The following is a 21,464-nucleotide window of genomic DNA, read 5'->3' as shown; positions in this document are numbered from 1 at the left end:
ACTCCAGCCTGGGCGACAAAGTAAAACTCTGTCTCCAAAAAAAAAAAAAAAGAGAGAGAGAGAGAGGGAGAGAGGAAAAATAAATAAATTAGCCAGGTGTGGTGGTATGCACCTGTGGTCCCAGCTACTCAGGAGGCTGAGGCGGGAGGATTCCCAGAGCCCAGGAAGTCAAGGCTGCAGTGGGCAGTGATTGCACCACTGCACTCCAGCCTGGGCAACAGAGCAAGAGTGTATCTCAAAAAAGAGGAAAGAAAAGAAATGAAAAACATAAAAACAAACGTTCCTTTAGTTTTTTATTTTAGTTTTATTTTTTAGTTTATTATGGGTGTTTTACTCTCCCCCAAGTAAAAGAGCCATACACAATTTGCTGAAATTTTCCTTAGTGTACTTTGAAATCTGTGGAACAGAACTGGCAATCACTGAATTCTATTTGACTCTAGTTCCATTTAATATTAGACTGGCGTGAAAGTAATTGTGGTTTTTGCCAAAACCGCAATTACTTTTGCACCCACCTAACAGGTATAAAATATGTAACTTCACTTCATTTTATCCTTTATGTATTTCCCTATATTATGTACCTAAGAACATCAAACAGTACAGACTGATAAAAGGCTGAATAGACAACTGTGGTTTCAAAAGTCCAGCTTCTCACAACATCAGACATACTAGTATACAGCTTTTCTAATTTCACAACGCATTTCCATTTTTTGGTCTTTCACAATAGAGAAGATGTGTGTACTTTTTTTTTTTTTTTTTTTTTGAGACGGAGTCTCACTCTATCGCCCAGGCTGGAGTGCAGTGGCGCAATCTCGGCTCACTGCAAGCTCCGCCTCCCGGGTTCACGCCATTCTCCTGCCTCAGCCTCTCCGAGTAGCTGGGACTACAGGCGCCTGCCACCACGCCCGGCTAATTTTTTGTATTTTTAGTAGAGATGGGGTTTCACCGTGGTCTCGATCTCCTGACCTCGTGATCCACCCGCCTCGGCCTCCCAAAGTGCTGGGATTACAAGCGTGAGCCACCGCGCCCGGCCAAGATGTGTGTACTTTTGAATACTTTGATCTGTCTACAATCTACCAAAATTGGAAGGTGTTTTTATTATACAGTTTCATCCTTTTAGAAGTATAGAAAGATCCTAAGTTTGGGCACAGTAAGACACTCAATATAGATCTACTACTAAACAAGTAAGACCAATTACACAATTAATGTCCTAACACCCCAAGTGGAGAAGTAAAATCTACTTGTTTTCTGTTGACTTGAATGCCTTCTCTTCTTTGTTGAATTAATCAATTTGACTCCAATGTTAATCAGTCACTTTAGAATATTAAAATGTACAATTATGAATTACACATTTAATTTTAAAACACATCATTCTGATCTCTATCTTGACTGATACTAGAAGATTATCTTCCAAACTAAGGTGGAAAAAATGACAGACTTTAGCTATTGGCAATGATAGGTCTTTTTTTTAGGGAAGAGGAGTAAAGAGGGCAACCTCCATAGGTCAGATATCCTTTTGTTCTAAGAAGCCACCACTCCTGTTTCTTCATATGAAAAAAACCAGAGGCATCCAGTGGTTCCCAAAACCTTCTCAACTTTATGCTTAAGGAAGCCACAGATTTCAGATAATACAACTGACCTAAGACCACTCATTTACTCATTTGTTTAACCATTCTTTTTTTTTTTTTTTGAGGAGTCTTGCTCTGTTGCCCAGGCTGGAGTGCAGTGGTGTGATGTCGCTCACCACAACCTCCGCCTCTCAGGTTCAACTGATTCTCCTGCCTCAGCCTCCAGAGTGACTGGGATTACAGGCATGCACCACCACATCCCGCTTTTTTTTTTTTTTTTTTTTTTTTTTTTAAAAGTAGAGACGGGGATTCACCATGTCAGTTGGCCAGGCTGGTCTCGAACTCCTGACCTCAGGTGATCCACTCACCTCAGCCTCCCAAAGTGCTGGGATTACAGGCGTGAGCCACTGCCCCTGGCCTGCTTAACCATTCTTAAATGTTGGGTGCGGTGGCTCACATCTGTAATCTCAACACTTTGGGAGGCTGACGGTGGGCAAATTGCTTCAGTTCAGGGGTTCAAGACCAGCCTGGGCAACGTGGTGAAAACCCCATCTCTACAAAAAATACAAAAATGAGCAGGGCTGGTGGCAAGCGCCTGTAGCCCCAGCTACTTGTGGATGCTGAGGCAGGAAGTTTGAGCCTGGGAGGTCGAGACTGCAGTAAGCCAAGTATTTGTGCCGCTGCACTCCAGCCTGGGTGACACAGCAAGACCCTGTCTCAAAAAAATTTACAAAAGAGTTGACTGAGAGCACAGTGAATGAAAAGGAAGACTATAAGCCAGTGCCATATAAATGCTTACTGTTGGAGGTATGCTTCTATGGACCATGGGTTTGCTCTGCCATATGACATTCACGTATTCAGCCACCTGGAACACTTCCTGTCAGTATGTGTGAAGTATCATGTGTGGTCAAAATTGACTCAACAGTCATTTTCCACACCAACTGGCAAACTAACACTAAAAGAAACCAACAAGTGTTGCTTTTTCAAAAGCCTAAATCGGCTGAGTGCGGTGACTTACACCTGTAATCCCAGCACTTTGGGAGGTCAAAGCAGGTGGATCACCTGAGTCAGGAGTTCAAGAACAGGCTGGCCAACATGGTGGAACCCGGCCTCTACTAAAAATACAAAAATTAGCTGGGCGCCTGTAATCCCAGCTACTCAGGAGGCTGAGGCAGGAGAATTTTTCCTTGAAACCGGGAGGCAGAGGCTGCAGTGAGTCGAGATTACACCACTGCACTCCAGCCTGGGAGACAGAGCAAGACTCCACCTCAGAAAAAAAAAAAAAAAAAAAAAAAAAAGCCTACATCAAGGAAAACAGAACCAAAACACCAGGGACAAAATGGTAAATAAGAGGCAAAAAAAATTTAATCAAAATTATTCAGATAAACCATAATAAATGTGCCTGCATCTGAAGATGTTCTAAACCTTCATTTAAGGAAGAAGCAAGATAAAGATTCGTTCTGTCAGTTATCTGGAGTCTGCCATCTTTCTGAATAGGGGACAGAATCACCTCAAATTTAACTAATAAAAATTTATGACTTGGCAAACACCCCAGGTATTTTTCTTGACTAACAAATCAGCTATGACAATCTTAGAAACAAATCAAGTTATGCTATGGGGTATGTCCACACTTCCCTGTTCCCTCTACAGCACGAGAAAATCAAATCTTTCCAACATCCTAACAAACTGTTACTCCGTGTAACCAAATGTATCACAGTATGGTCTACCAAGGCGTTACATTCTGAAACTTTGTTACAAAGCACAGCTTCAAAGAAACCTTGTAGGCTTTCTTGTAAGCTCCTCCCTTCCCCCATCGCCCCTCCCCAGAGCCAAGAAATAAAGCACTTGAAAGAAACAACATGGATAATATTTATTAATAGCTCATGTACATATTCCATAACTACACAAGCCATTTGGCTTCATACCTGTCAGCAATGAAGTCAAGTGGCCCCAGCACGTGGCTGCGACTCTTCTCTATTTATTTAGAACTACAAACTACAATTTACACTTTTCCAAAAGCTCTAGGACTATTTGGGAAGGGCACTTTATTCTTCTAAAAGGTTACTAAATTCTCTTATATACTTATACTGATCACAATACTGAAAAATAATAGAAAATCCATTAATAATAGAAAATCCAAAAATAATAGAAATAATCCAAAATAATAGAAATACATTAATAGACAATAGAAAATCCATTAATAGAAAATCCAAAAATAATAGAAAATCATTCATTTACCACCTAATTTGTTAGATGCCAGAAAATCAAATTTCACACATTTCAATAAAAAGGCAAAACCAAGCACGTCAATCACAGAAAAAAAATACTTAATCAACTAATTTTATTTAAAGCACTCACAAACTCTTAAGTGGTACAAGACAAGTCAACGCCATGTTTATGGAACAATTTTTTTTTTTACGACTAAACATCTCAATTCTAGACTCAGGCACTAATTATTAAAGTCATCTAGTTATAGACACCAATTCTCAACAGACACAGTATTTGGAAAGGCATATTAAACAGACTAAGATGTGTACCACCCATTACCCAAAGATAATTTTATTGATTTTTCTAATGAGTCTTCAAATGTTACATTCTAACATCTTAGCAAATTATTTCCAAATACTGTTGGAATTACATGTAACTATCAGGAAACAAAAGGGCTTCCCAACAACTTGTGCGTTCTACATTATTTGGCCAGTTTCTGGACAATCATAATACAATTGTGCTCCAAAGTAGGAGAGTTCCATGAATCAATAACCCCTAAAATACATTTCTGTACATTTAAGGAGTTCTAAGCATTGGGTTAAATTCCAAACAGACTCTGAATACAAGAATTTATTTAGTAAGAGAGGTTAGAATAAATCAGTCCTAAATTAGGCACAGCTGCCCCCACCTTGATCAAAAAGACAGGAAATTGCATTTATTTAAAAAGTGAATGTTCCTAATATATTCAAATCTAACTAAGCCCCAAAACGGTCTGAGATCAAATCCTCCATAAAAGAGGAAATTCTCTAGACTTCTAAGTGGATGCCCAAAGAGTACACTCAAGTGTCCAGGTATGAATTACGATTCACCACAGTAACCGGCCTTGCACTTAGGGAAAACTTCCATCGCCCAAGACCAGAGTGGGTCGATTCCATGAACAGTCACACAACCTCATCTCATACTCCACTAATGAATGTTCTGCCTAAAGTCACAGCAATGCCTTAGCTGGAGTTTTGTTTTGGTTTTTTCGATATTAACACGTGGGGGGTCACAGAAAGGAACACAGGTTAGAAGATCTCTCACGTGGCGGCTGAAAGAGTGGGGAACCGAGAAAGTGAATGAGTAACAGGGAGGGTCCTGGACTCTCAGGATCTCCCAACTCGGGGTCGGGGAGAGGCGGTAACTGGAATGCCCCCCGGACCCCCGCCTCTTTCTCACTTTCTGGTCCCGACCCTAGGCCAGTGCCACCGCCGGGAGCCCCGGGTTTCGGCTCCCGCCCCGGGCTGAACAAGCAGGGAGGGGAGGCACTTAGGCCTCGCCTCCCCGCGGCCTTCCTCCCCCAGCCGGGGCGGAGGAGACCAAGGAAGCCGCGCCCGGCTCCGAGGGATGGAGGGCCTAGGCCGCGCCTCCCAGCCCCGCAGCCCTAGGCCTCGGCCCGCCCGAGGCGGAGCCCGGGAGGTCGGGGCGGGGTCCCGGGCCGGTCACCCACCTGGGTTGCCAGTCATTCCAGCTCCGCGGATACTTGGTGCCGCCGCCGCCGCCGCTGCTCAGCCGAGACCCCGGGGCTCTGCGGCTCATTACCTTCCCCGACACGACATGGCCAAGCGCCGCCGCCCAAAGAAGCGCGAGTCGCCGCCCGAACCGGCCGCCGCCGACACCCCGCTCCGGCCCGGGGCTAAGGAGGAAGCCGAGGAGGAGGAGGAGGAGGAGGAGGAGGAGGAGGAGGAGGCGGCGGAGGGCGGGGGAAGAGGACGGCCGTTCCGGGTTCCGCCTGAGCCCGCAGCGCAGGACGAGGAGGCGGGAGCGGCGCGGTGAGAGAGAGGCGGATGAAGGGGAGGCGACGTCTCTTCCAGGGCCGTACGCGGCCCACGACGCCGGGGCCCCGGAGGACGAGGACGAAGAGGAGCAGGCGGTAGCGGCAGCTCCTCACGCTCACACGGCCACTGCTTCCCCGCCTCCCGGCTCCGCCCGCCGCGCCGCCGCTGTCGCACGGCATGCTGGGAGCGAGGGGCGGGGTGGGCGCCCGCCGGGCCTGGGGAGAGAGGCGGGTCCTGTCGGCGGGGCGGGGCCGAGAGAGGCGGGTCGATAGCAGGCCGCCCCGCCCCCCACGTCCCCAGGCTCTTGGAGGGCGCAGAGGTCTGGGCGTAGCGGTGACGAATCCTAAGACAGGGGATCTCCACTACCGCGGCCACACACTTTTCTCCCAAACGCTTCCCGGAAAGCACCGGACCCCCCGAGGGCCGGGCAGTCAGGTGTCAACAGGCGTCCAATCAAGGACCTGCGGTGGGGAGGGGCGGGGCTGGTGCCGTGGGGTGCGCGCGCACACAGGCGTGCCCTTGGATTCACGTGCGCCAGTTTTCCCACTTCCTACGGGGCGGGGTGGAAAGTGAAAATAGTGAGATCGAGAGGTGGATATCCACCTTCCCAACCTCCACCTGAAATGTGCCCATCGAGTCCCGGCACCTTTTATCATTTCTTAACAATGAAAAAAACTAAACGATGGAAGGGAAGGGAGTACCCACGACCACCAAACCCTGTCCTCTGCAATGTGAAATGTGCTTTGAAGTCCTCTCACCTTGAGGCTTGCCCGCCTTCTGCTGGTGGAAGAAGCTGGGGGCTAGGCGCAGTGGATCACGCCTGTAATCCCAGCACTTTGGGAGGCCGAGGTGGGCGGATCATCTGAGGTGAGGAGTTCCAGACCAGCCTGGCCGACAGGGAGAAACCCCGCCTCTACTAAAAATACAAAAATTAGCTGGGCATGGTGGAGGGCGCCTGTAATCCCAGCTACTTGGGAGGCTGAGGCAGGGGAATCGCTTGAACCCAGTAGGCCGAGGTTGCAGTGAGCCGAGATCAGAACACTGCCTGGACAACAAGAGTGAAACTCTGTCTCAAAAAAATAAAAAGAGAGAGAGAGGAGAGAGAGAGAAAGGAGGGAGGGAAGAAAAAAGGAAGGAAGGGAGGGAGGGAGGGGAGGGGAGGCCGGGCGCGGTAGCTCACGCCTGTAATCCCAGCACTTTGGGAGGCCGAGGCGGGTGGATTCACGAGGTCAGGAGATCAGGACCATCCTGACTAACACAGTGAAACCCCATCTCTACTAAAAATACAAAAAATTAGCCGGGCATGTTGGCGGGCGCCTGTAGTCCCAGCTACTCGGGAGGCTGAGGCAGGAGAATGGCGTGAATCCGGGAGGCGGAGCTTGCAGTGAGCCGAGATTGCGCCGCTGCACTCCAGCCTGGGTGATAGAGCAAGACTCCATCTCAAAAAAACAAAGAAAAAAGAGAGAGAAGCAGCTGGGTAAAGGAGACGTACCTGACCGTTTACCCCATGACATGCCCCATGGCCCAGGGAAAAAATTCCCTAAAGCATCTGATGCATAACGTGAATGCATACATATTTTTTAAAAGGTGGGCCAGGATGCTCCTTCAACAAGTGTCTAAACCTTATCTGCATAAGGAGTCTTAAGTCTTAACCTATCATTTTATGTTGCAAAGAAAAGGTCTTTTTTTTTTTTTTTTTTTTTGAGACGGAGTCTCGCTCTATCACCCAGGCTGGAGTGCAGTGGCGCGATCTCGGCTCACTGCAAGCTCCGCCTCCCGGGTTCACACCATTCTCCTGCCTCAGCCTCTCCGAGTAGCTGGGACTACAGGCGCCCGCCACCACGCCCGGCTAATTTTTTGTATTTTTAATAGAGACGGAGTCTCACCGTGGTCTCGATCTCCTGACCTCGTGATCCGCCCGCCCCGGCCTCCCAAAGTGCTGGGATTACAAGCGTGAGCCACCGTGCCCGGCAAGAAAAGGTCTTTATATATCGCTTGTGCAATTAAAAATTGTTACCAAAAGTACTTGAAGATTACGTGGAGTCGATACCTCCACACTCATGCATATCCCCTCCACATTGAGCTCCTTCCTTATGGCCACCAATCCCTCACTAAGGGAGGATCCTGCCAATTCTAAATGATGGGGACTACAAAAAATACAAAAATTAGCCGGCGTGGTAGCTCGTGCCTGTGGTCCCAGGAACTCAGGAGGGTGAGGCAGGAGGATGACTTGAGTCCAGCGGGTGGAGGCTGCAGTGACCTATGATCCCGCCACTGCATTCCAGCCTGGGCTGCGGAGGGTAGGGAGGGTAGGTAGGGTAGGGAGGGAGGGAGGAGAAGAAAGAGAAAAGGCGGGGCACCATGGATGGCTGACTCCTGTAATCCCAGCACTTGGGGAGGCCGAGGTGGGTGGATCACTTGAGGTCAGGAGACCAGCCTGGCAAACATGGTGAAATCCCGTCTCTACAAAAAATTACAAAAATTAGCCAGGCATGGTGGCGCATGCCTGTAGTCCCAGCTATTCGGGGAAGCTGAGGCATGAGGATTGCTTTAACCCGGGAGTCAGAGGTTGCAGTGAGCCGAGATCGTGCCACTGAACTCCAGCCTGGGTGACAGAGCAAGACTGTCTCAAAAAAAAAAAAAAAAAATCATTTAGGTGAAGTGATTCATGACTGTAATTCCAGTGATGGGAGGCTGAGACTGGAAGATCCTTGAGCCTGGGAGTTATAGGCCAGCCTGAGCAACATAGTGAGATCCCCATCTCTACAAAAATAATATTAAAAATTTTTTTTTCAGACGGAGTTTCATTCTTGTGGCCCAGGCTGGAGTGCAATGGTGCGATCTCAGCTCACTGCAACCTCCGCCTTCCAGGTTCAAGCAAGTCTCCTGCCTCAGCCTCCCAAGTAGCTGAGATCACAGGCACATGCCACCACGCCCGGCTATTTTGATAAAATTTTAAAAATTTTTTAAATTAGACAAGTTAGAAATTGCTTGAGCAACTGGACACGATCTCTGGTACTACCTTTCTTTTTCTTTTTTTTTTTATTTTTATTTATTTATTTATTTATTTTTGAGATGTAGTCTCGCTCTGTCGCCCAGGCTGGAGTGCAGTGGCGCAATCTCAGCTCACTGCAAGCTCTGCCTCCCGGGTTCAAGCCATTCTCCCGCCTCAGCCTCCCGAGTAGCTGGGATTACAGGCGCCTGCCAGCACGCCCGGCTAATTTTGTTTTTTGTATTTTTAGCGGAGACGGGGTTTCACCGTGTTAGCCAAGATGGTCTCAATCTCCTGACCTCGTGATCTGCCCGCCTCGGCCTCCAAAAGTGATGGGATTACAGGCGTGAGCCACCGCGCACCTGGTCCTCTTTTTCTTTTTCTTTTTTTTTTTTTTTTTGATTGAGACAGAGTCTTGCTCTGTCACCCAGGCTGGAGTGCAGTGGCGCAATCTCGGCTCACTGCAAGCTCCGCCTCCCGGGTTCAAGCCATTCTCCTGCCTCAGCCTCTCCGAGTAGCTGGGACTACAGGCGCCCGCCACTACGCCCGGCTAATTTTTTGTATTTTTAGTAGAGACGGGGTTTCACCGTGGTCTCGATCTCATGACCTCGTGATCCGCCCGCCGGCCCTCTTTTTCTTTATTGGTCAAAATATTATCCAACTGGGCATATGGATGTGGAGGCATGCCTGTGATCCCAATTACTTGGGAGGCTGAGGTGGGAGAATCGCTTGAGCCCACGAGTTTCAGGCTGTGGTGAGCTGTAATGGTGCCTCTGCACTCCAGCCTGGGCAACAGGATGAGACCGTTTCTTAAGGGGACGGAAAAAAATCACTCTGGCTGTGGCAGATTTCCTTAGGATAGATTCCGAGAAGTGGAGTTATTGGGGAAAAGGCTGTTAATGATTTTAAGTCTTTGGATACAGACTGTTAAATTGCTTTCCAGGAAGTTTCTGCCAATGATACTCTGATACTTTCTGTGTCCTCATACCACCCTTTGTCAACACTGAGTGTTTTTGAGGGTTAATTATTTCTATGGGAGAAGTTAAAAAAAAAAAAGACAACAAAGAAATTGCTTCAGGTGGGGCACGGTAGCTCACGCCTGTAATCCCAGCACTTTGGGAGGCTGAGGTGAGAGAATCACTTAAGCCCAGGAGGTGGAGGTTGCAGTGAGCCTAGATCGTGCCACTACACTCCAGCCTGGGCGACAGAGTGAGACTCCATCTTAATAAAATAAATCAAATTAATCAAACGTAAGCAACTCTCATAACTTCCAACATTTTTTTCTTCTTCCTTTTGGTAGTTCTGCCTCTCTGGTTCCATTAGGATTTCCCTACTCCATTTCAGTCATGGGAACCGAGTTTCTGTTCCTGAAACACACCAAGCCTTTCTGGCCTCTGGATTTTTGTACTTGCTGTTCCCGCCATCTGGAATGCCTTGCCTGCATTTGTTCCCATCAAGGTTGGAACTAGCAAAGTGACAGGTGATGGAGTTGCTGAGGGGGCAAAATTTAAGGAGGCACCTACTCCCAGGGTCATGCAAAAGCCAACTTTCCATTTGCACAAGCCTGTGAGTGAGTCCCTCCTTAAATTTGAGGCTCTACTGTAATCCCAGCTACTCAGGAGGCTGGGGCAGGAGAATTTTTTGAACCTGGGAGGCAGAGGTTGCAGTGGGCCGAGATCCTGCCATTGCGCTCCAGCCTGGGCAGCAGGTCGAGAATCCGTCTAAAAAAAAAAAAAAAAAATGAGGCTCTAGGCACCACATTTGCCTTACTCGGGCCCCTGCCCTGATTTTCCTGGCCTGTCTCATCTCCAGACAGGTTTGCTTTGACCTCCCTCCCCATAAAAGCTGGCCAGTGCCCTTTCCAGGTACTCTGTCACACACCCTATTTCTTTCCTTGGTAGTACCCGGCACCATCTGCAAGTATTGGGTTTCTTTGCACATTTAGCATCTGTCCAACCCTTAGGATATTAGCTTTGCAAGAGCAAAGGTCACATCTATCTCAGCCCTACCTCCTCTATACTCAGCACACAGCACAGCACCTGACCATAGGAAGCACTCAAGAAACGGGAGGAATGAAATGGAAATTATCTAAAATAAGGATCAAGATTGATACAGAAATATTCATCTCAGTTTTACTTGTTAATAGCAAAACAAAAACACAACACCTGGAAATTATACTAATGCTCAACAATAGGAAACTGATTAGGATGCAGTACATTCAGAGTTGAAATTTTCTGCAGCCATTACAAATTACATTTGTAAAGTTTTTGTTTTTGTTTTTGTTTTTGTTTTTGAGGAGTTTTTTTTTGCTCTTTTTGACCAGGCTAGAGGGCAGTGTCTCGATCTCGGCTCACTGCAACCTCCGCCTCCTGGGTTCAAGCGATTCTGCCTCAGCCTCCTGAGGAGCTGGAATTACAGCCATGTGCCACCACGCTCGGCTAATTTTTGTATTTTTAGTAGAGGTGGGGGTTTCTCCATGTTGGTCAGGCTGGTCTTGAAGTCTCAACCTCAGGTGATCTGCCCACCTTGGCCTCCCCAAGTGCTAGGATTATAGGCATAAGCCACCGCACCGGGCCAAGAATTTTTAATGAAATTGGAAAAGTAAGGCCGGGCGCGGTGGCTCACGCTTGTAATCCCAGCACTTTGGGAGGCCAAGGCGGGTGGATCACGAGGTCAGGAGATCGAGACCACGGTGAAACCCCGTCTCTACTAAAAAATATATATATATAAAAAATTAGCCGGGCGTGGTGGCGGGCGCCTGTAGTCCCAGCTACTCGGCGAGGCTGAGGCAGAATGGCGTGAACCCCGGAGGCGGAGCTTGCAGTGAGCCGAGATCGCGCCACTGCACTCCAGCCTGGGTGACAGAGCGAGACTCCGTCTCAAAAAAAAAAAAAAAAAAGAAAAAAAAAAGAAATTGGAAAAGTATTATGTTAACATGCTAAACAAACAATAAAAGCATGAGATTAAAAAATGAGGAGGCTGAGGCAGGAGAATCGCTTGAACTGGGAAGGCAGAGGTTGCAGTAAACCGAGATTGCACCATTGCACTTCAGCCTGAGCAACAAGAGCGAAATTCCATCTAAAAATAAAAAAATAAAAAGAACATGTGCTATGACCTTTTTAAAAAGTGTGGGGTCACGGTGGTGCAAGCCTGTAATCCCAGCCCTTTGGGAGGCCGAGGCAGGTGGATCACCTGAGAAGAGGAGTTCAAGATTAGCCTGGCCAACATGGTGAAATCTTGTCTTTAATAGAAATACAAAAATTAGCCGGGCATTGTGGCGCACACCTGTAATCCCAGCTATTCAACAGGCTGAGGCGGGAAGATAGCTTGAACCTGGGAGGCAGAGGTTTCAGTTAGCCGAGATCGGACCACTGCACTCCAGCTTGGGGAACAGAGTGACACTCCGACTCAAGAAAAACAAAAAAGAAACGCACAAAAAGTGAAGGAAGGAGTTTGTAATCCCAGCACTTTGGGAGGCTGAGGCGGGTGGATCACGAGGTCAGAAATCGAGACCATCCTGGCTAACACGGTGAAACCCCGTCTCTACTAAAAATAGAAAAACAAAATTAGCCAGGCGTGGTGACACACGCCTGTAGTCCCAGCTACTTGGGAGGCTGAGGTGGGAGGTGGAGCTTGCAGTGAACCGAGATGGCTCCGCTGCATTCCAGCTTGGGCGACAGAGCAAGACTCCGTCTCAAAAAAAAAAAAAAAAGAAAGAAAGATAAAAAGAGGATAATATATTAACCTACTATTTAAGACCTGTGATAAATGGAATCATGGGTGATTTTTTCCCCCTGCTTCTTGCTATTTCCTAATGTAGAAGTGATATTTGTAAAACTTTTGTTCGTTTGTTTGTTTTGAGTCTCTGTCACCCAGGCTAGAGTGCAATGGCGCGATCTCGGCTCACCGCAACCTCCGCCTCCCGGGTTCAAGCGATTCTCCTGACTCAGCTTCCCGAGTAGCTGGTATTACAGGCATCTGCCACCATGCCCGGCTAATTTTTGTATTTTTAGTAGAGACAGGGTTTCACCATGCTGGGCAGGTTGGTCTCAAACTCCCGACCTCAGGTGATCTGCCCACCTCTGCCTCCCACAGGTGTAAGCCACTGTGCCCGGCCTAAAACAAAAATTTAAAAAGCTAAAAGTAAGCATTCAATAAACAGGTGTTGAATGAATGAACAGAGAATGAATACTCTAGGGTGTGGCAGTGACTCAGACCAACTGAGTAAACTTTAGCCAAGACATCAAGTCTTAGCTCTAAAAATAGTGACCAACTCTACCTGATGTTTATTGAGCATTTATTTTTATTTTATTTTATTTTATTTTGAGACGGAGTCTCGCTCTGTCACCCAAGCTGGAGTGTAGTAGCACCATCTCGGCTCACTGCAACCTCCGCCTCCCAGGTTCAAGCAATTCTCCTGCCTCAGCCTCCCAAGCAGCTGGGACTACAGGCATGTGCCACCATGCCCAGCTAATTTTTGTGTTTTTAGTAAAGACAGGATTTCGCCATGTTGGCCAGGCTGGTCTCGAACTCCTGACCTCAGGTCATCTGCCCACCTCGGCCTCCCAAAGTGCTGGGATTCCAGGCATGAGCCATGGCACTCGGCCTTTATTGAGCATTTATTAATGCAAAAGCACTCAGTCAAATGATCAATACGAGTTGTTACTTCAAGGAATTCCCCCAAACCATGCTAAGGTAGGTATCAATGTGGCATTTTACACTTTGGGGCTGTGATACCAAGAGAAGCTAGCTCCTTGCGCAAGGTCACCCAGCTGGTAGCAGGCAGGGCCAGGAAGGGAATGTCACAGGCAGAGACAGAAGGGACATTTGGCCCCAACTCCACATTTGTCAAAGGCATCAGATTTAGACCTTTGACGTGATCGCCTAGTGAAGTTATACGCAGAGTCCCAGAGACACATTAACAGGTAGGAAGTCTGAAGTTAACAAACTGTCTCATTACCAGCCCACACACCTGTAGAGGCTGTGCATGGCATTCACACTTCCTAATAAATTATATTATTACCTGGTGAATATGCAATTATATCGCTTCATAGTTTGTTTCCCCTTGTGTTAAAAGTGTTCAAAACATAAAAAGGAAACAAAATATAGTACAAATTTTGAATGCTCTTTGTTATTTCTTAAATTTTTGATACACTCAGAGCCTCAAAAACTGTGAGTAACGTGATCCTGTCTTAACTCCTAAAAGACCTTCCAGTAAGGTTTCGAACACAAACCAACCCCAGGGTCTTTCATCACCAGGATTTTCCTAGAAATCTTCCACACTTCCTACAGAGACACTGTACTGACATTTATTCTCTAAGTAAACAAAAGAGAACTCTCTCTTTTGTTTTCTTTTGACCCTATGTCTGGCCCAGGATTAACCCCCATTAGGCACCAAGAATTGAGGAACTTTATTCTCAAGCAGGAGACTGAACTTACATGGATAATTTTTAAAATGCAATCTTAAAAGCAAATCCACATCACAAAGACATTAAAGCAGATTTTTCAAAAAGAAAAACAGCAGCCTTCTTGTTCCTGCTCCCGGCTAGGAAATCTTTGTCACAGGTCAGGCTCTCTCAGTAAGGGCTATTTTTATAGCGAGTTTTCAAGTTGGTGCAGGAGGAATTTGGCTGAGAAACCTCATGACACATTTGAAATCTCCACTTGGGCAGTCTCAGCTTGAGGCAGGGGCCAAAATTCTACGAATCAGGGCACAAGAAGTGCTGCCCGGTGGCTCATGCATTCTTTCAACAATAAAATAGGAAGCCAGTGATGCTCATCTTAAGCTATTTGTAACTTACAAATTGGAGAAAACAAGAAAGTGAAATTCTCCTATGTTTGGTCCTGAACTGCCCAAGGACTGGCATGGTGATTTTAATGGAGCTAACTCCTTTGCTTTCCCTGATTAATCCATTATTAGGGATATATGTAAATAAAATACGAATTTATGTAAATAAAATCTCCCAACAGCAAGTTACTGCCCTCTATTGTTTATACAGTTATCATTTAACATTTTTAAAAAGATATGTGCCAGGCGCAGTGGCTCATGCCTGTAATTCCAGCACTTTGGAAGGCCAAGGTGGGCGGATCACAAGGTCAGGAGATCAAGACCATCCTGGCTAACACGGTGAAACCCCGTCTCTACTAAAAATACAAAAAATTAGCCTACTAAAAATACAAAAAATTAGCCGGGCTTGGTGGCAGTCGCCTGTAGTCCCAGCTACTTGGGAGGCTGAGGCAGGAGAATGGCGTGAACCCGGGAGGCGGAGCTTGCAGTGAGCTGAGATCATGCCACTGCACTCCAGCCTGGGCGACAGAGTGAGACTCCACCTAAAAAAAAATAAAAAATCCTGTGTAAGTCTTTTTTTCTATCCATAGTAAAGTATTTCTGAAGAACTGTATTGTGTAGAGGTGAAATTTAAAAAAAAAAAAAAATTTTTTTTCTTTTTTGAGACGCTCTTTTTGCCCAGGCTGGAGTACAGTGGCGTGATCTCAGCTCACTGCAACCTCTGCCTCCCGGTTTCAAGCGATTCTCCTGCCTCAGCCTCCTGAGGAGCTGGAATTACAGGCATGTGCCACCACGCTTGGCTAATTTTTTTATTTTTATTTATTTATTTATTTATTTATTTATTTTTTAATTTTTGTATTTTTAGTAGAGATGGGGGTTTCTCCATGTTGGTCAGGCTCGTCTCGAACTCCCAACCTCAGGTGATCCCCCCGCCTCGGCATCCCAAAGTGCTGGGATTACAGGGATGATCCCGGCCTTTAAAAAAAAAATTAATCTAATTTATTTATTTATTTTGAAACCACGTTATGAGACTGGCTAATTTTTGTATTTTTGGTAGAGACAGGTTTTGCCTTGTTGCCCAGGCTGATCTCAAACTCCTGGGCTCAAGTAGTCCACCTACCTCAGCCTGCCAAAGTGCTGGGATTACAGGCGTGAGCTCTGAACTCTTTACTTTGAATGCTAATTACAAGCTTTTTCTGGCCAGAGGTATTTCATCTTCCTTTATATCTTTGGCTTTTAGTAGGAGCCCCTAGAATTGTAGCCTTCTATTTCTCCCTCATTTTTTCTTTTTTAAAGAAAGAAAGCTTGTATTTGTATTTTATTTAATTTGTATAAATTTAAGAGGTACAAATGCAATTTTGTTACATGCATAGATTGCCCAGTGGTCAAGTTAGGGCTTTTAGGGTCTCCATCACCTGAATAACATACATTGTACCCATTAAATAATTTCTCATCATGCATTGTATCCATTAAGGAATTTCCCATCATCCACCCCCCTCCCATCCCGTCACTGTTCTGAGGAGTCTCCATTGTCTATCATTCCACCCTTTATGTCTGGACGGGGCAAAGTGGCTCGTGCCTGTAATCCCAGCACTTTGGGAGGCTGAGGTGTGTGGCTCACCTGAGGTCAGGAGTTCGAGACCAGCCTGGCCAATAATGGTGAAACCCAATCTCTACTAAAAATACAGTCTTGGCTCACTGCAACCTCTGCCTCCTGGGTTCAAGCGATTCTCCTGCCTCAGCCTCCCGAGTAGCTGGGACTACAGGCATGATCCACTGCACCCAGCAAGTTTAACTCTTTATAAATAAAGAGTTAAAGAGACTTCCAAATAAGGGAAGGATAAATATTTCACTTCGGAACTTCTTGTTGAAATAGGATCATTTAGCTTCTTTGGGACACTGCTATCTATGTCTTAGCTGAAATGATTTCTTCACCCCATACCAGGGAGGCAAATGGAGGCTTATTCCATAAAGTGTTTTGTGCTGTAATAATTTGAAGGTCACACTGCTTGGCATGGTGTTTGCACCATCCCCCAGGCATACCACCTCTCAGAGGACCCTCCCCGCTGGGCCCTGGAAGAGGCTTCTCAGATAAAGCAGGACTTGAGGTGGTTTTTAGATGAAGGGGAGCAGATGGCTGAGTATTACATCACCTCGGGTAAGGGAAACAGGGATATGAAAATAATAGGATTGTAGAAAAATGATAGTCTAATCTCCAAATTATCAACAAGTATTGGGGAAGTGTTTACTCCCAGCAAACACCAGGGATGGAAGGGGACTAATAGAAGCCTGGCCCTCTACTACCCAATTTAAAAGCAGATACCATCTTTTTTACCATTGTGTCAAACTAATAATAGCCACTTACTAAGAATTTTAATTTTATTTCTTTTCTTTCCTTTTTTCTTTTCTTTCTTTCTCTTTCTTTTCTTTTCTTTTCTTTTCCTTTCTTTCTTTCTTTCTTTCTTTCTTTCTTTCTTTCTTTCTTTTCTTTTCTCTTTTTCTCTTTCTTCTTTTTTTGACGGAGTCTAGCTCTTTCACCTAGACTGGAGTGCAGTGGCACGATCTTGGCTCACTGCAACCTCCACCTCCCAGGTTCAAGCAACTCTCCTGCCTCAGCCTCCCGAGTAGCTGGGATTACAGGCGCCTGCTGCCACACCCGGCTAATTTTGCATTTTTAGTAGAGTGGGGTTTCACTATGTTGGTCAGGCTGGTCTCGAACTCCTGAACTCAGGTGATCCACCCACCTCAGCGTCCCAAAGTGCTGGCATTACAGGCATGAGCCACTGTGCCCAGTCGCTCTCTTTTTCTTTCTTTCTTTCTTTTCTTTTCTTTTCTTCTCTTTTTTTTTTTTTTTTGAGACAGGGTCTTGGTCTATTATCCAGATTGAGTTGCAGTGGTGCAATCACAGCTCACTGCAGCTCAACCTCTTGGGCACAAGTGATCCTCTCACCTTAGCCTCCCCAGTAGCTGGGACTACAGGTGTGTTCCACAACATACATTGGGCTAGTTGGATTTTTTTTTTTTTTTTTTTTTTGACGGAGTTTCACTCTTGTTACCCAGGAATGGAGTGAAATGGCGTGATCATGGCTCACTGCAACCTCCGCATTCCAGATTCAAGCAATTCTCCTGCCTCAGCCTTCCAAGTAGCTGGGATTACAGGCATGTGCAACCACACTAGCTACTTTGTATTTTAGTAGAGACAGGGTTTCTCCATGTTGGCCAGGCTGGTCTCAAACTCCTGACCTCAGGTGATCCAGTCACCTCGGCCTCCCAAAGTGCTGGGATTACAGGTGTGAGCCACCATGTCCAGCCTTTTTATTTTTTTTATTTATTTTTTGAAACAGAGTCTCACTCTGTCGCCCAGGCTAGAGTGCAGTGGCAAGATTTCGGCTTACTACAACCTCTGCCTCCCGAGTTCAAGTAATTCTTCTGCCACAGCCTCCTGAGTAGCTGGGATTACAGGCGCTTGCCACCATGCCTGGCTAATTTTTTGTATTTTTAGTAGAGATGGGGTTTCACCATGTTGGCCAAGCTGGTCTCCATCTCCTGGCCTCGTGAACTGCCCACCTAGCCCTCCAAAAGTGCTGGGATTACAGGCGTTAGCCACCCCACCCAGCCAGAGATGGGGTCTTTCTATGTTTCCCAGGCTGATCTTGAGCTCCTTGCCTTAAGCAATCCCCCCACCTCCCACAGAGGAGCTGGAGACCAGCCTGACCAACATGGTGAAACCCCGTCTCTACAAAAATACAAAAATTAGCCAGGCATGATGGCAGGTGCCTGTAATCCCAGCTACTTGGGATGCTGAGGTGGGAGAATCGCCTGAACCCGGAAGGCGGAGGTTGTTATGAGCCGAGATCGTGCCACTGCAGTCCAGCCCGGGTGACAGAGCAAGATTCCATCTCAAAAAAAAAAAAAAAAAGAAGAAGAAGAAGAAGAGAAATACACCAGCTGGGCCTGGTAACACATGCCTGTAATCCCAGCACTTTGGGAGGCTAAGGTGAGTGATCACTTGAGTCCAGAATTTCAAGACCAACCTGGGCAACATGGAGAAACCCTGTCTCTACAAAAAAAAAAAAAAAATTTAGCCAGGCATGGTGGTACACACCTGTAGTCCCAGCTACTCAGGATACTGAGGTGAGAGAATTGCTTGAGCCTAGGAGGTGGAGGTTGCAGTGAGCCAAAATTGCACCACTACACTCCAGCATGAGTGATAGAGTAAGACCTTATCTTAAAAATAATAATAATAAAGAAAAGAAAAGAAATAGATTTATAGCTATCTATATATATGTTATGTAATGTTATATAGATATAGGAAAAGGCTGGAAGGATATTGTGACAGTTAATTTTAATGTGTCAACTTGACTGGGGCACAGGGTGCCCAGATATTTGGTTGAACAGTATTCTGGCTGTGTCTGTGAGGATATTTTTCTTTACTTTTTGAGACAGGGTCTTGCTTTGTCAGCCAGGCTGGAGTGCAGTGGTGCAATCATGGCTCACTGCAGCCTTGACCTCTTAGGCTCCAGTGAGCTTCCTCCCTCAGCCTTAGGTGTAGCTAGGACCACAGGTGTGTGCCACCATGCTCAGCTAATTTTTTAATTTTTTGTAGAGACAAGGTCTCACTATGTTGCCTAGGCTGGTCTCAAACTCCTGGGCTCAAGCGAGTCTACTCCTTCAGCTTCAAAGTGTTGGGATTACAGGCATGAGCCATCACACCCAGTCTGTGAGGGTATTTTTGGATGAGATTAACTTTTATTTATTTATTTATTTATTTATTTATTTATTAGACGGAGTCTCCCTCTGTTGCCCAGGCCGGAGTGCAGTGGCATGATCTCGGCTCACGGCAACCTCCGCCTCCCGGGTTCAAATAATTCTCCTACCTCAGCCTCCCGAGTAGCTGGGATTACAGGCGCCTGCTACCACACCCAGAAATTTTTATATTTTTAGTAGAGACAGAGTTTCACCATCTTGGCTAGGCTGGTCTCAAACTCCTGAGCTCGTGATCCACCCGCCTCAGCCTCCCAAAGTGCTGGGATTACAGGCATGAGCCACCGTGCTCGGCCGAGATTAACTTTTGAATTGTAGACTAAAGCATACTGCCCTCCCTCATGCAAGTGGGTCTTATACAATCAATTAGAGAACTGAATAGAGCCAAAAGTCTAAGAAGGAACTCCTCCTGTTCAACTGGGACATCTCAGAGTCACATGAGCTTAAAAAAACTAAATAAGGCCAGGCATGGTGACTCACTCCTGTAATCCCAGCACTTTGGGAGGCCGAGGCGGGCAGATCACAAGGTCAGGAGTTTGGGACCAGCCTGACTAACATGGTGAAACCCCGTGTCTATTAAAAATACAAAAATTGGCCAGGCGCGGTGGCTCACGCCTGTAATCCCAGCACTTTGGGAGGGCCGAGGCGGGTGGATCACGAGGTCAGGAGTTCAAGACCAGCCTGGCCAAGAAGGTGAAACCCCGTATCTACTAAAAATACAAAAAATTAGCCGGGTGCAGTGAAAGGCGCTTGTAATCCCAGCTACTCAGGAGGCTGAGGCAGGAGAATTGCTTGAACTCGGAAGGCGGAGGTTGCAGTGAGCTGAGATTATGCCAGTGCACTCCAGCCTGACAACAGAGTGAGACTTCATCTCAAAAAAAAAAAACAAAAAAAAACAAAAATCAGCCGGGTATGGTGCGCCTGCCTGTAATCCCAGGTACTCAGGAGGCTGAGGCAGGAGAATTCCTTCAACCCAGGAGGCAGAGGTTGCAGTGAGCCCAGATTGTGTCACTGCACTCCAGCCTGGGCGACAGAGACTCCGTCTCAAAAAATAAAAAATAAATAAATACATAAATAAAAACAAAAACAAAACACCACAGCTAAATAAATAAATAAAAATTTCCTATTGGTCCTATTTCCCCGGAGAACACTGACTAACATAGATATATATTAAGCTCTAATATAGTAAACTTGGTCAGCTGTGATGGCTTATACCTGTAATCCCAGCATTTTGGGAGGCCAAGGCCAAGGATCACTTGAGGTCAGGAGTTTGAGACCAGCCTAGCCAACACAGCGAAATGCCATCTCTATAGAAAAAAAAACCCATGGCCGGGCGCAGTGGCTCACGCCTGTATTCCCAGCACTTTGGGAGGCAGAGGTGGGCGGATCACGAGGTCCAGAGACCGAGACCATCCTGGCTAACACAGTGAAACCCCGTCTCTACTAAAAATACAAAAAATTAGCCGGGCGTAGTGGCGGGCGCCTGTAGTCCCAGCTACTCGGGAGGCTGAAGCAGGAGAATGGCCTGAACCCGGGAGGCGGAGCTTGCAGTGAGCCGAGATTGTGCCACTGCACTCCAGCCTGGACGACAGAGCGAGATTCTGTCTCAAAAAAAAAAAAAACCCTCTCCTACAGAAAAAATTAGCCAGGCATGGTGGTACACACCTGTAATCTCAAATACTCCTCCTGTAATCTCAGGAGGCTAAGGTGGGAAAATCACTTAATCCAGAGTTGGAGCTTCCTTTGAGCTGAGATCATGCTGCTTCACTTCAGCCTAGTTGGCAGAATGAGACTGTGTCTCAAAATAAGGAGAGAGCAGAGGGGAGGAGAGAGCAGAGGGGAGGAGAGAGGAGGGGACGGGAGGAGAGGGGAGGGGAGGGGAGGCGAGGGGAGGAGACAGGAGGAGAGGGGAGGGGAGGGGAAGAGAGGAGAAAGGAGGAGAAGGCCCCAGACCTATAAAGGAGGACACTGTACTGTAGGCCCCAACCAGTGCACTTACTGCAAGCGGGAAGGGCATTGGAAAAGAAACTGCCCATATCTTAAAAGGACTAACGGCAGCAGAAACTCCCTCCCCACTCACCAGATGCCAGGATTGACTGAGAGTTCTGAAATTGAAGATATCAAAGACCAGGAATGACAGTGCTCAGGGGTCCCTCCTGACCCCAGCAACACCCTCCTTATTTCCTGTATGGAGCCCCAGGTCATGATGACAGTGAGAAATCAACTTTTGGACTTTTCGGTAGACACCAGGGCTCAGTACTTGGTGATAAACACCCGTTGTCCAAACTCTCTTCAGAAACCGTAAAAGTGATTGGGGTCTCTGGAGAAAC

General features: G+C 46.7%; 1 protein-coding gene across 3 annotated transcripts in view; it reads right to left on the bottom strand.

Moving 5' to 3' along the window:
• SMG1 (SMG1 nonsense mediated mRNA decay associated PI3K related kinase) overlaps positions 1 to 5,764 on the bottom strand; it is a 112,942-nt gene extending 107,178 nt beyond the window's left edge. Inside the window, exon 1 of one of the 3 annotated variants that reach the window (XM_032144649.2) lies at positions 5,263 to 5,764. In XM_032144649.2, coding sequence (XP_032000540.1) covers positions 5,263 to 5,351 — 89 coding nt within the window. In that variant the 5' untranslated portion in view covers positions 5,352 to 5,764. The remainder of the gene's footprint in view (positions 1 to 5,262) is intronic. The other 2 variants (XM_058434243.1, XM_058434244.1) reach the window with 2 other exon arrangements.
• Positions 5,765 to 21,464: the final 15,700 nt, after the last annotated feature.

This window comes from Hylobates moloch, unplaced genomic scaffold, assembly GCF_009828535.3.
Source record: "Hylobates moloch isolate HMO894 unplaced genomic scaffold, HMol_V3 SCAFFOLD_23, whole genome shotgun sequence".
Taxonomy (NCBI): domain Eukaryota; kingdom Metazoa; phylum Chordata; class Mammalia; order Primates; family Hylobatidae; genus Hylobates; species Hylobates moloch.
This window is presented reverse-complemented; position numbering and strand designations above follow the sequence as displayed.